Here is a 13,708-nt window from a genome sequence, read left to right as displayed (position 1 = left end):
AGCCTTTATATTTAGGGGATCTTAATTCTAATGTGGTTGTATGACTTTGGGCATACATATTAACCCCCCTAAGATGCAATTTTCTACTCTGTAAAAGAGATAATAAAACTTCTCTGGCCACAAAATACTGTGATTAAGATGTTATATGTGTGAGAACTCTATACAAGTTCTATTTTTAAAAGAATTAACATTAGTTATGTATATATTTTCTAATATGTGACAAAATTAAAATAGAATGAAATGTTTGTTCAAGAATACTTGCCTTGGAACTTAGTATTCTATTTTATATTGGACATAAAGTTTAGACACACTGAGATAAGTTTAAAGAATAGATATTTATGTGTGAAATTGAGATAGTCAGTGAATAAGATGAAACTAAATGAACATGACTGATAAAGAATTGTGACATATCGGCAGGTAGTCAACCTTTTGGTCATTGCCTAATTAGAAAGCATAATCTTCTAAATATGATTTCAAAAATTTCAGCAACACATAATACTACTGTAATTACAGTAAATGTATACATTGCAATGAGAAAAATGGTCTTCTCAAAGTGTTCTGGCACCATGCATTTTATAATAGTAAATTTTTCCCCAAAAGATCCAGCATCACACAAGTAGAGAGGTTTAACTTGGAAACCAAAGAGGTGAATCTGAAGCCAAAATGCTATCACCTCTAGACTAATTCTTAATAAAACAGAGAGGATATAAATCACAGTGTAGACAGGCTTTTGAAGAATGCATTCTTGATTGATGCTTTTACATGCAGCATAAAGATGGAAAATAGCGCCAGGAACCAGGACAATCACTAGTTGTAACGCCCAGAACACCTAAAGTATGTCAGAAATATCTTAGTCAAATCAATCCACATGTTACCAAAAACACACTAAAGAGACGGTCTCTCAACAGAAGCAAACTTAAGAATTCTATGTTTCATAAGTCTTGCAAGCAATAAAAATAATATAATGAAGATAGTATTATTGAACATGTTTACTTACTAAGATATTTAAAATGTTAAACATCTTAGTGATTGTGAAAATGTCATATTTTGCTGTCATCATCTACCAATTATTAATTATAATGAAGTACTTTATTTTAGTAGCTACCCAATTTCCATTTTCCAATTACAGGTCTAGAGTATAATTCTAACATCAATAGATAACAGAATTCTGGAGATGGAAGAAACTCTTGACCAACTCATATAAATTCACCTGGATTATACAGCCAGTTAGAGAAAAAGTAATAATTCTACAAACAATGCCTGTTAGGACATTCTTCATCTTATTGTGACATTATTTTACATTTAAAAAGAAACCAATTTTTATCCAGTGTAGAGTAAGGCTTACGTGCCCACAGAAAAACTTACCTGTGGAGTGATTGGCCTGAACTGATTATAACAGAAGAGGTTTATTTCTCTTTTGTCTGGATCACAACTGAAGTGCAAAGCCTCATTCCCATAGACCGCAAAGCCTAACACACCAAGGAAGAACATTCTTACTGATCCAAAGAATAGGGTGTGGAATTGACCAATCACAGTTGGAGGCTTCACCTGTTAGTGATTTTAGGAGAAAAAAATGTTTTGACAACAAACATTAAAGAAGCACATGTTAAAGGATGTTTTCTTGATCACATTTAAAAATATTTAACATTCATGAATTTCTGAAGCAAGATATAACTTTAGACATCATTAAGCCCAATACAAATTCTGCATTATGAGATTGCCCAGCCCTTTTAACTCTGAAAATATGAAATGCAACTATCAGGGACACGTTGCTAATCAAATGTATAATTTTGGAAATATTTAAACAGCTCTGAATTCAATGAATATCCTTACCCCCCTAATCCTTCTGCAATAAAATCAAGAGAATCTTAGAATATCTGGGACCTCTTTTAGAAAATTAGATAACAAATCTAACATTAAACTCATTGGTATGCATACTATCTTAACAACCAAATGATGTTTATTTAATTGTCATTACAGCTTATTTTCTACTTCTTAATTATTGAATTGAGAGATAGTGAGCTACTTTAAAACACTAATAGCTAAAAGTACTCCCTGAATTATTCAGGATATAGTTTTAAATTCGACATATTTTGAAATATATGGTTGATATTTATATTATTCTCCATATATGTAGATGTTCTCATTCATCAATACTTATGCAAATCAGATTAAAATACAAGACAAGACTCAATTATTTTTGTTTGTTTTTTGTTTGCATAATACTTACACATCCTTCATAGAAGTTTTTGATGTAATTTAGAGACATGTCTCAGGTGTTGTTATCCTGGCATCCCTGTGGGTTAATTCTTGACCCACATTGCCACTTTGCTTCTGCCAGAATCAAACTCATATTCTCCCATGACTCTTACAGCAGAAAACACTTATCACTGCAAATTTCTCTCCCCTCCTCCTTTTCTGTCTTTTTTTTTTTTTCATAGATCTCTGGGGCCCCAGTCAACTTTCCTATCTCTGTCCCAAAACAAAACAAAAACAAAGAAAAGCTGAGGGCATGTGTTCAATCTAATAATCCCTTGACTTACACTGTCAGCATAGCCAGCCAGCCAGACGGGCATGTTAGCAAAGCAAGAGGCCAGCTCAACAAGGGCTCTGAACACTCAGTGCCTCTCAGTTACCTGAGAATTGCCTATTGGTAAATCAGTGGACTCTTAAGCTTAGAGTTTTCTCCAAAATGTCAAGTGATTTTCCCCCTCCCCCTCCATTTAGGTGTATCTGAAAAGATAAGCACATAGAAAATATTCCTGATTCTTTCTTGTTTACCTTTATGGAATAGAACTAATTTCTGGGACATTTAAGAAATTGTAACAGATTATGATAGGTGTTACAGCATCGGATATTACTGATGTGTTGCCATATTTATCTTCTTGTCAAACGCTTACCATGGACATAAAAAATCTGTGGTTAGATCTCTATTCTAAGTAAAAGATAGTTTCCTACCAACCAAGATAAAACCGGGATCTGGCACAAATCGTGTGAACAATCCTGCCTTCCTTTATTTTGTCCTCCAGTAGATACATCATCTGCTAGGCATTATTATGGGTGCTGAGATCAGCAGAGGCCAAAACAGATAAGGAGATGCCTTCCAACTGATATATCTGTATAATATCTTCCGCCCACTGATACTTCCCTACAGCCAATGGTGAATCCGATCTGCTTTCTTTACCTGCATTTCTCATCTTTGTTTTGTTTGTGATCTGCACTCTTGAGAGCTGTAACTCTAGACAACTGCACTGCTTTCCTCAGCAAGTGAAGAAACAACTGTATAACTAACACATGCAGTTGTAGCCAATGGGCAAGGGGCAGTGGCCTTGTTAAATCGGTGTTGTAGAGGATAGGGAAAAATAAACATGGACAACGTAATGATCCCTCAGAGCTGTTGCATGAGAGTAATTGGTCTATATTCTCATCTTGTTCAGAAAAAGAATTCCAGGTTTGCTGTGTGCCAATTCCTATGAAGAAGCATCCAAAAGCCAAAACAATCTTTTGCATGGGAGGAATCCTTCTTTAATTTCTACCATGTACAGTAATGAATGTGATCATTTAGACCAACATATGCTAGGGTCAGACAGGTAGAAACCATCAAAGTCTTCCTGTGTTTTTTCAGAGATGAGCAAAACTGGCTTGGACCTTAATTGTGTGAAATTGCATGTGTAGATGGGAGAAACACAGTATCATTTTCATTGTTGGGATCCATGTGAGGCCAAATAAATAATACTGCTCTTCCCTTTATAGATTATGATTCAAATGAGTCATAAGACAAAGGAGTAAAGCAGTTGGAGGCCAGAATAGTGCCCTTATTATACTTATCACCATAAAGATTATGTTGGAGGAGGAACATGGTTTATCTCTTTGGGAAAGTGCGATTCCTAGGCAGACACAGGTGCAGGCCTGGTCAGTGCTGTATCATGGCTGCCTTCCCTGCATGAAGTGCCTCCCTCCCTCTATGAGATTTATGCATGAGAACAGAGTAGAAGTGCTGATCTCTGTGGACAACTGGCTCCCAAGGGGAAAGTCCCAAGAAACGATGAAAGCCTAGTTTTACCTTCCAAATGTAAGATAAACTCACTAGAGAAGACAGTGGCTATAGTGATGCTGGCCTCGTCGTATGCATGGCAATTAGTAGAGCTGTTAATTAAGACGACAACCTGAGCTGCTTTACATGCTAAGACTTGCAGAGTACCAGGAACAGCAAAAATAAATAAATAAATAAATAAATAAGGGCAATCCCCAATGTGCAAGCATCATTTAGTCCTCTGCTTGCTTTAGGTTTGCTAATATTACATTAGGCAAAGCCAACCCAGATTTGAGAAATGGCTACTACCGCTTGAAGGATCTGCAGTCATATTGCTTAGTACCAATATCCGTACCAGTTAAGAATTATTTCATAGCAAGGCACTCTCAAATTTAATGGCCAAATAGCAAACATTCATATAGCTCATGGTTTGAGTGGTTATTTCTCCTGGTCTGGGTGGCTCAGTGATCTCTGCTGGGTTCTTGCATGCGAATGTGGTCAGGCAACAGGTCAGCTGCTATGTGGATTATCCGGGATGACTTAACTCACATGCCTAGAGGTTGGCAGACTTTGGGGAGAGTGATCAGGGTGACTAAAGCACATGTCTGTTTGTCATTCTGGAGACTGGCCCAGACTTCTGCTTGTGGAGGGAGTTACAGAGTTTCCAAAGCAGAAAGAATTGTAAAGGCCAAAGTGCGAGAGCATTTCAAGCCTCTGCTTGCTTCAGAGGTGCTAATGTCCCACTGGCTAAAGCAAGTCTCACAGCAAACTTGGACTCCAGCTCTCAGCAGGAAGATCTGAAGTTACATTCCGATGGCGAAGAATTTGTAGTGATTTTACAATCAACCCTGAGACTGAAGGGCATTAATTGAGGAAATCCAATATTCAAGAATCATGTCTGTTTCAAAATGCATTTTGGAAATCAAGGATTTGTGCTTTCTTCCTAGAAAAGCCTAGAATCAATTAATGAAAACTACAGTTTGGGGCCATGGGTATATGCTGCCCACTGAGCCCTTTCTTCCTGATGTGAAAGGGACGGGAAAATAACTAGAGCAGATGGGGGAAAAAAAAATGGTCTACAATAAACATCCAGTAACAATGTATTAGCCTATGGAATGGTTTCTATTTGCTATTAAGTATTTAAAACAAATGGTCTCCCTGAATTCTTGGAATCTGTACTCTTACAGGTCTATTCTACAGATAGGGCCTAGAGAGGTTAAGTAACTTATCCCGAGTTACAGTTAGTAAGTGTTGTAAAACCAGGTAGTGAAAGATAGTGAATGAATTGCCTGTTAACTGGTGGGGCTGCAGGCACATGAGAATATTATTAGGCTGATTACTAGGACCCTGAAACATGAGGAATTAAGGGGAAATAAGTCCAGACTTTCTTATTTTCTCCCGGGAAGATCTCAGGGGTTATTGGGATACATAGCAGCTGGATGGTGCTCCAGAGCTTGGCCATTATCCCATGCTCCTGGCCTGACCTCAACAGGAAGAGGAAAAGCCAAGCAGAGAACTAACAAAGTATAACGCGTGCCAGGGGAGCACTTGAGAACCATGAAGGCTTCCACAGAAATTCAGCTAAGTTGCTTTCTCATTTGGTGTCCATGTGAAGAGGAGGAACCATGTGGTATCTAAGGCCATGGGCTCTGGAATGAGAAAAACTATATTTGAACCCTGGTTTCACAACGTGGTTAGATTTGAAATCTCAGGAAAATTATTTACCATCTCTGAATTTCAGTTTCTCCAACTAGGGTTGATGGTAGTATTTACCTCAGAGTTACTGTATGGGGATTATTAAAGCATTTGGGAGAATATCCCTCCTTTCTTTAAAAAAATTTTAAATTTTCATTCATTTTTGAAAGAGAGAGAGAAAGAGAGGGAGAGTGAGTGGGGGAGGGGCAGAGAGAGAGAAAGAAACACAGAATCCGAAGCAGACTCCAGGCTCCGAGCTGTCAGCACAGAGCCCGATGTGGGGCTCCAACTCACGAACCGTGAGATCATTACCGGAGCTGAAGTCAGATGCTTAACCAAATGAGCCCCCCAGGTGCCCCAATATTCTTCCTTTCTTTACTGAGATCTGAATCTATTATTTTCTATTAATTTTTCTTTTTTATGCAGATTACATAATGTTAACAAATTAATAATCCTTTTTAAGCAAGGAAGAGTCACTGCTTTCTCTAACGTAAAGAATATTTGTGTTGGCCATAAGAACATTTTAGGAAAGAATGAATAACATATGCAAATCCCATATCTGTTTTGTTTTTGTTTTTTTTTTTTTTAACATTTTTGTTGGGGTATAATTGACATATAACATTATATTGGTTTCAGGTGCACAATGTAAGGATTTGATGTTTGTATACATTGAAAAATGTTTTTTTCTCCAGATAAGAACTTTTAAGATTTACTCTTTCAGTAACATTGAAATATGCATGTCTATTTCCAATGTCTCTCCTCTATCTCTGTTTAATCTTTTTGGGAGGGAGTGTCTCTTTCTTTAGAACCTCCTAAAATGCCAAGATATAGGCTTCTGCTCAGCAAGACTAGTGAGCCTAGCTCCAAAGGTTTTTTAAATGACCAAGTCACTCCCATCAGTTTCCTAAGTAAATGGTCTAAAATTTGAGGCAGTAGCACTAGCTTGCCTAGAGCTTTTCATTGTAGCAAAGGAGTGAAGAAAGGCCCAGGCATTTTTCTTTTTTTTTTCTTTTTTTTAAATTTTTTAACGTTTATTTATTTTTGAGACAGAGAGAGACAGAGCATGAATGGGGGAGGGGCAGAGAGAGGGAGACACAGAATCTGAAACAGGCTCCAGGCTCTGAGCTGTCAGCACAGAGCCCGACACAGGGCTCGAACTCACGGACCGCGAGATCATGACCTGAGCTGAAGTCGGCCGCTTAACCGACTGAGCCACCCAGGCGCCCCAGGCCCAGGCATTTTTCTACTATGACTACTGCTGCTACTTCTTATACACACACATACACACATGTACACACACATACACAAACTGCTGACATTTATTCATTACTACTGTTTCCAGTAGTGCTCTAAACCATGGGAGTCTCGTATAATCTTTGGCCAGATACTCTTATTTCTGAGATTAAAACCATTTAAGACCTGTGTGGTCTAGACCAGAAAGGGGATAAACCTCTAATTTTGTGCAGAAACCAAGATAGGATTGAATGAAATAAAGGTGTAGAAAAGCACTCGTTATGCTGGCTAACACATATCAACCCATATATATTTTTTATTATTACTACTTACAAGCTACTCTAAATTAACATTTTAAATTTAGTCACATGTTTTGTTTTGTCTTTATTTTATTTTATTTTAATTTAATTTTATTTTTTAGAGAGAAAGAGCACACAAGTGGGGAGACAGACAGAGGGAGAGAGACAGAAAGAGAGAGAGAGAGAGAGAGAGAGAGAGAGAGAGAGAGAGATTATCTTAAACAGGCTCCACAGTCAGTGTAGAGCCCAATGAGGTGCTTGATCCCATGACCCTGAGATCACGACCTGAGCAGAAATCCAGTCGGACACTCAACCAACTGAGCGACCTAGGCACCCCTGCATGTACTGTTTTAGACCTATGCTTTTCTAGAGTTTGTGCTTATTCACCCTTATTTTTTTCATTAACCCAGTAAATATTGAGTACCTACAATGTCAGCTTCTATGTACGTTGTTGAGAATGTATGAGAATAATACAGACCTTGCTTTCATGGGTCTTATAATAGCATATGTGCTTATATGTATAAGTAAGTATGTATGTATGTACATATGTATAAATATATGTGGTTTATATAATGCTGGTAATTTGCTTAAAATGAAGAATGATTTATGTGCAATCCTTCAGAGTATAGTCACAGACTATCTTGGCTTATTTTACATCTGGAAACAAGGAGAAATAATCTCTTTATAAGTTTCCTCTCTAGCATTCTTTGATTCTCAGAAGTTCTCATTGTGTTACAGTAATTTACCCTCCTCCTCCTGAGATATCCAATGACTTTTGAATGGGATGAAATAGAGATCAATTTAGGTACTCCCAGTAGTAGATTTCACAGAAGGACAGCTGAGATAAGGCAATCTGGACATCTGCCTCAATTCATAAATCACAATCCTTAACCAATTCACATCTCACTGAAATCTCTGACCTGCCAAAATTGGGTTTGTCTTTCTGCATGAATAATTTATGTTCTCTGGAATGGAACTGGGAATGCCTTAGCAGAAAGGGTCAATAGCCAATCATGTTATTTTAGGCAAATGATTTAACTTGCTGGGTTGCATTTCCGGGTCTCCAAAAGGAGTAGGCTGTATGCAACAATCTGTAAATAACTTTACAATATTGTGGTTTTAGGATTCTAAGTCTTGTAAACATTCTTGGAGCTACTGTACTTGCTGTGAGATTTATTGTCAGTAATTTGTATGTTGCCAATAATTGCTTGACCTAATGGTTAAATTGAAGACCTCAGTTTTCTTCTTTATCATGAGTTTATACATTTTAGATATTTCCAATATGCCTACATTGTATGGCTTATAGTTATACAACACATATGATTTCTTTCTTTTTTGGATGCTTTATCTATACAGTCAAGTCCCATAGGAGAATACAGTCTATAAATCCAGAAGACCTGAATTTGTGTCTTTTTTACCATTACTAGTTGTTATTTAAACATTCTGTGTTAACTCTGTAAGTTTTAGTTTTTCTAATTACAAACTCTTACCCAACAGATGACATGATTGAGAGAATAGATGAGGTAATATCTAGCAAAATGCCTGACACATAGTTGATTTCCCAATAAATATTATTTTTGTTCTTGTTATGGAGACTCTACTCATTGTACCAAACCTGAGAAGTATACAGAAGTATACAGATAGGTATACTTGAATCGGCAAACATAGATTGAATCACAGCTTGTGATAAAAATGCCTAGGTGGAGCACCTGGGGTGGCTCAGTTGACTGAATGTCTGACTTCAGCTCAGGTCATGATCTCACAGCTTGTGAGTTCAAGCCCTGCGTCGGGCTCTGTGCTGAAAGCTTGGAGCCCGGAGCCTGCTTTGGACTCTGTCTCCCTCTCTCTCTCTCTCTCTCTCTCTCTCTCTGCCCCTCCCCACTTGTGCTCTCTCTCTCTCTCTCTCTCTCTCTCCAAAAATAAATACATTAAAAAAAAAATGTCTAGGGAAAATGAGCTAACAACATTAAACCTCACTTTCCTGGGAGTTGCTTAGCTCTCTGGATCTGTAGATTTGTTTTCAATGAATTTGGGGGGAAAACCAGCCATTATTTCTTCAAATGTTTTTCTGTCCTTTTCCCCTCTTATTCTGGACTCCAATTACATATATGCTAGAATGCTTGATATGGTACCTGATCCTCTCTAAATTCTTCTCTCATTGTGTGAATAGTTATTGTAATGTCAACTGATCTTTTCTTCTACAGGATCTCATCTAAAGTTGATCCTATTCAGGGCATTTTTATCTGTGATATTGTATATTTACCTCTGGGACAAGGGTCAGTAAACTGAAGCCCGTAGATCAGCCACCCCTTTCGTGAAGTAAGGTTTCATTGCAGCATAGCCATGCCAATTCATGTTGTCTGCAGTTGCTTTTGTTCTACAAGGTCAGAGTTGAATAGTTGCAGCAGAGATTATGGCCCATGAACCTAAAATATTTACCATCTGGCTGTTTAAGAAAAAAGTTTGCCAACCTTTCTAGAGCCAATCCTGCTCTAGAAGTTGAATGTGGGTCTTTTTTTAATCTTCTATTTCTCATATCATCTTGTTAATATTTTTCCCTACCCTTTTAAAGGTAAATGGGATACATTTTAACAGCTGTCTAATGTCCTTGTGTCTAGTTCCATCATTTCTGTCATTTTTGTGTCATCCTAATGATCGATCTTCCTCATTGTGGGTTACATTTTCTTATTTTTTGTATGCCTGGTAATTTATAACTGGATTCCTAACATTTTGTGGGTTGTTGCATTTTGTTGTTTTCCTTTCAGTGGTGTTAGAATTTTTCCTCACATGCAGGTAGGCTACTCAAATCAGTTGGCTACCTTTCAGTCGTGTTAAGATGGGTTTAGATTAACTTGCGGTAGGGCAAATCTAGGTTCACAACTAAAGTAATATGTATGTATGTTGTGTATTTTACAGGATATACCTTGCATTACAAAGTCTTTCCACTCTGGCTGTGGAGACACAAACTATTATCAATCCAGTTTGTACTTCAACTCTTTGTGGGTGGTTCTTTCTCTGACCCTTGGGAAGTTTCTTCTAGCTTGAGCAGATCAGTACTCAGTCAAAGCCTCAAACGAACCCCCACTGCTGATCTCCAGGGTTCTCTTTGTTTAACTCCTGCCTCTATCGTACTCTGTTCCCCAAATTCTAGCCATCTTTGTCTCTTCAAACACTGATTTCTAATTCCTCAATTCAGTGAGGCCAATGAGCTTTGTTAGGGTTTCCATTTCCTGAACCATGACCTGAGCTGCATGTGGGCTTGCTTGGTTTATTTCCCTTTCCCCAGTGACTTCAGTCCTTTGCTGCTTGTTTTCCAATGGCTGTCTCATATTTTACAATGATCCTTCCTTTTGGGGGTCCAGTTTTCTAGTTGTTTTTAGCAGAAAGCAGAAAGAACATCCAGTCCTCATCACTCTATTTCTACCATAACACAAAAGCCTTTAAAACTAGTTTCATGGTTCTCAACAATGTTCGGAAGACTAAAGGTCGTGGGCACTCTGAATAAATATAATTTCAATTTTACAGTATGTGTAATACGGTAGATCTTACTTTATACTTAAAATTTAGAAGTCAACAGAATACTACCCAAGTGTCAAGTGGTATAGGGTCAGCAACAAGTCAAGCTGCATTGATAGTTTAGTAAAGTTGCTCAGAATGAAGAAGTCTGAAGTCCTTCATTTCAAGCTGTACAACTCATCAGTTGTGTGATGTTGGAGACGTTTCTTCTTTTTTTCATGGGTTTCAATTTCCTATCTATAACAACAAAATTTGTAATAATCTATATTACAAAAAAGTAATGCGCATCTCATAGGGTTGCTACTGGGATCAAATGAGATAGATTATGTATTTATGGTTTCATGGGTTTCGATTTCCTATCTATAACAACAAAATTTGTAATAATCTATATTACAAAAAAGTAATGCCCATCTTATAGGGTTGCTACTGGGATCAAATGAGATAGATTATGTATTTAACATAATATCTAGCACTGTAAGTACAATATTAACATAGATATTATTGTATTGTTGTTGATATGATTGTTATGGAGAAGGTGGTCATTTATTGTACTGAAAATGAGTCTGTAGGCCTTTAAGTACCCACCGTGCTAGAGTCCCTGGAAATTCTTTGTGCTTTATCATTTGGATGAAAGCAGACCAATTCACTTGGCTGCAACTGACTGGACCAGCTCTTAGGGCACCAGCCAAAGGCATCCATGAACTGACTTAACGCAGAAGGTCAAGCCTAACAAGGTCTTCTTATTTAAATGGGGTTAGCCTGACTGAGTCGTATCTCCCTTCCTTGTGTATTAAAGGCTATGGTATTTTTCCTATATGCTATCCCCCCACCGCTGGGAATATTGGCTGCTGGCCGGGTATGACTACATCCTTCACTGAGCATAGCCCTCTTCTGCAGGGAGACTTCTCACCTGAGCTTGTGTTCCTTCCCAGAGGGTGACACATGGTCAGAAACGTCCTAAAGCAGAGCCGAAAGGCCCACTCCCATTCCATTTCAGAACAACCATGAAGGGCATCTCAGCTCTTGGAATGATGGAGCCTTCAGGTACAGCCACTTTACAGGTGTTTCTTCATGTGCTCAGTCCTGCCTTCCTCATTTCCTTCCAGGGTCAACTCCTGAAAGCACTTCAATAACCCTCCTGCATACATGTTGCCATTTCAGAATTTGTTTCTATGAAACCCAGACTAAGACACTTGGGGAACATGAGAACCTGCATCTTATAAATGTGATTTTGGAGGGCTCTTATCTGAAGTGACCACAAATTGCCATTAGTAAACGAAAACCTTTGACATCCGGATTGGCTATGAGCATATGATTAATATTCTTAATTAGAATTTAACATGATTAACTTCATGATGACTATGAATAGGAGTGTGTTAGCATACACCTTCCAACATGTTCAAGTTTTCATGTTATTTCAAATTATTTCAATGCTAAAAGAGTTAGTGAGCATTATGGTGCTGTGACTGGATCCTTTAGATTTATTATTGGAGGTTATTCTCATCTTTCTGAAAAATATTGAATTTTTAAATTTGGGCATGCCCAGTTTTATTTATTTATTTTTCATGAACCAGGTTTCTGTAAAGAGGTACACATCTGATAGCACAAGGTTTTTGTTTTGTTTTGTTTTGTTTTGTTTTAATTATTTCCTGTAAACTCAAACTCAGAAAGCTCATGCCTAATACTACTCTTTGTTGGTGACTTTCCCTTATTTCACACCAATTTTCATCAATATAAGTTCTGTAAATCATCAATTTGTTATAAGTTTTCAATGTTGAACATACTGAGAAATTGTAAATACTCCTGTTGTATGCTTTCATGTGGGGAGAATTTGTGATTCTTTATGTTTGGTAACTGCTGCTTTATTTTACTATATGTTGACTCCTATTTTGTGTTTTTGAAATTCATAGCATTCCTTTAATTTGTGAAATGCTTATAGAATCAAACTTTAGTGCATATATTCAGTCTTATGTGCACAAACTCCAGATTACTGAATTAAAACCCCGTGCTAAATTGTTGGGCTATCATTAGAATTTCCATTCCTTATTCCCTTTGTGACATGTTACCAGGGAAAATTCATTGCTTTGAATAATAATGAGCTGGAGACAAATTTAGCCTTTGAAAGCTGATTAATGCCATTCTCTGTTTTGAACACCTAATATATAAGCCACCTTTACTTCTTTTTATAAGGAAAATTTAATGGCCATTTTTCTATGAATTCCTACTTATTAAGTATTGGAATGTGCTAATTTATCTTTAAAATGCTAATATAGATCTTGGGATGGAAATGTACTGGAGCTAGTAAAAGATGAAACCATATGTGAGATGACTTTGTTAATCTGCTACTGACTATAATTATTTGAGTTTTATGAGTCACATGAACTAAAACCATCACATATTCTGATAGTTTCAAAAAAATGATTTTTCCAGCTTTATATGTTAGGAGTATAAACTTTTCCAGGTGTATTAAAAGGTCCTGTGAATATCTAGTCACCTTATGATCACCCTGTCTATCACCCTGTGATATGTAGACACTGAAGTGACCAATGCCATTTTTTGTTGGTTATCAAGATACAAATAACTTAAGATGAGTGTTGTGCTGTTTCTAATAGCATTTTTTATCTGTAAAATTAATATGGGACTTCTTCACTTATTTTGGGTGAGGTGGCAGGTTTCTAGCAATATTAATCATGATAATGTTAGAGGTTTATTTATTAAAAGCAATTATATTAAGGATGAAGACAATAAATATGGAGTTATTTGGCTAACAGCCATTCAACTTTACGGTAAGTAACAATAAGCTGAAAGATGACTTTGTGCCAACAGATCTGTTAAAAACTTGTAACACTGAATTATGAATACAAATTTAAATGGATAAGAAAATGAAAATTGTTCATTTGTTATCAAATGACCTGAAAAGATCTTGTAAAAA

The 13,708-nt window shown here is 37.1% G+C and overlaps 1 protein-coding gene across 1 annotated transcript; it reads right to left on the bottom strand.

Annotated features, from left to right (window-relative positions):
- Positions 1-433: 433 nt before the first annotated feature.
- On the bottom strand, positions 434-2,269 carry GJE1 (gap junction protein epsilon 1). Its single transcript, XM_042985359.1, has 3 exons — positions 2,231-2,269; positions 1,366-1,548; positions 434-829 (listed from the first exon to the last, which is right to left on the bottom strand). Exons 1-3 carry the CDS (start codon positions 2,267-2,269, stop codon positions 434-436), a joined length of 618 nt encoding a protein of 205 aa, XP_042841293.1.
- Between the last annotated feature and the right edge of the window lie 11,439 nt (positions 2,270-13,708).

This window comes from Panthera tigris, chromosome B2 (genome assembly GCF_018350195.1).
Source record: "Panthera tigris isolate Pti1 chromosome B2, P.tigris_Pti1_mat1.1, whole genome shotgun sequence".
Lineage (NCBI taxonomy): Eukaryota > Metazoa > Chordata > Mammalia > Carnivora > Felidae > Panthera > Panthera tigris.
This window is presented reverse-complemented; position numbering and strand designations above follow the sequence as displayed.

What these genes read in the sequence shown, in the direction of transcription:
- GJE1 (XM_042985359.1), bottom strand. Translation starts at nt 2,269, where the DNA reads ATGTCTCTAAATTACATCAAAAACTTCTATGAAGGATGT. An exon ending in AAAACTTCTATGAAGGATGT is followed by an intron (nt 1,549 to 2,230) that starts GTAAGTATTATG and finishes AATCACTAACAG; the next exon opens with GTGAAGCCTCCAACTGTGAT. An exon ending in TCAGGCCAATCACTCCACAG is followed by an intron (nt 830 to 1,365) that starts GTAAGTTTTTCT and finishes GACATACTTTAG; the next exon opens with GTGTTCTGGGCGTTACAACT.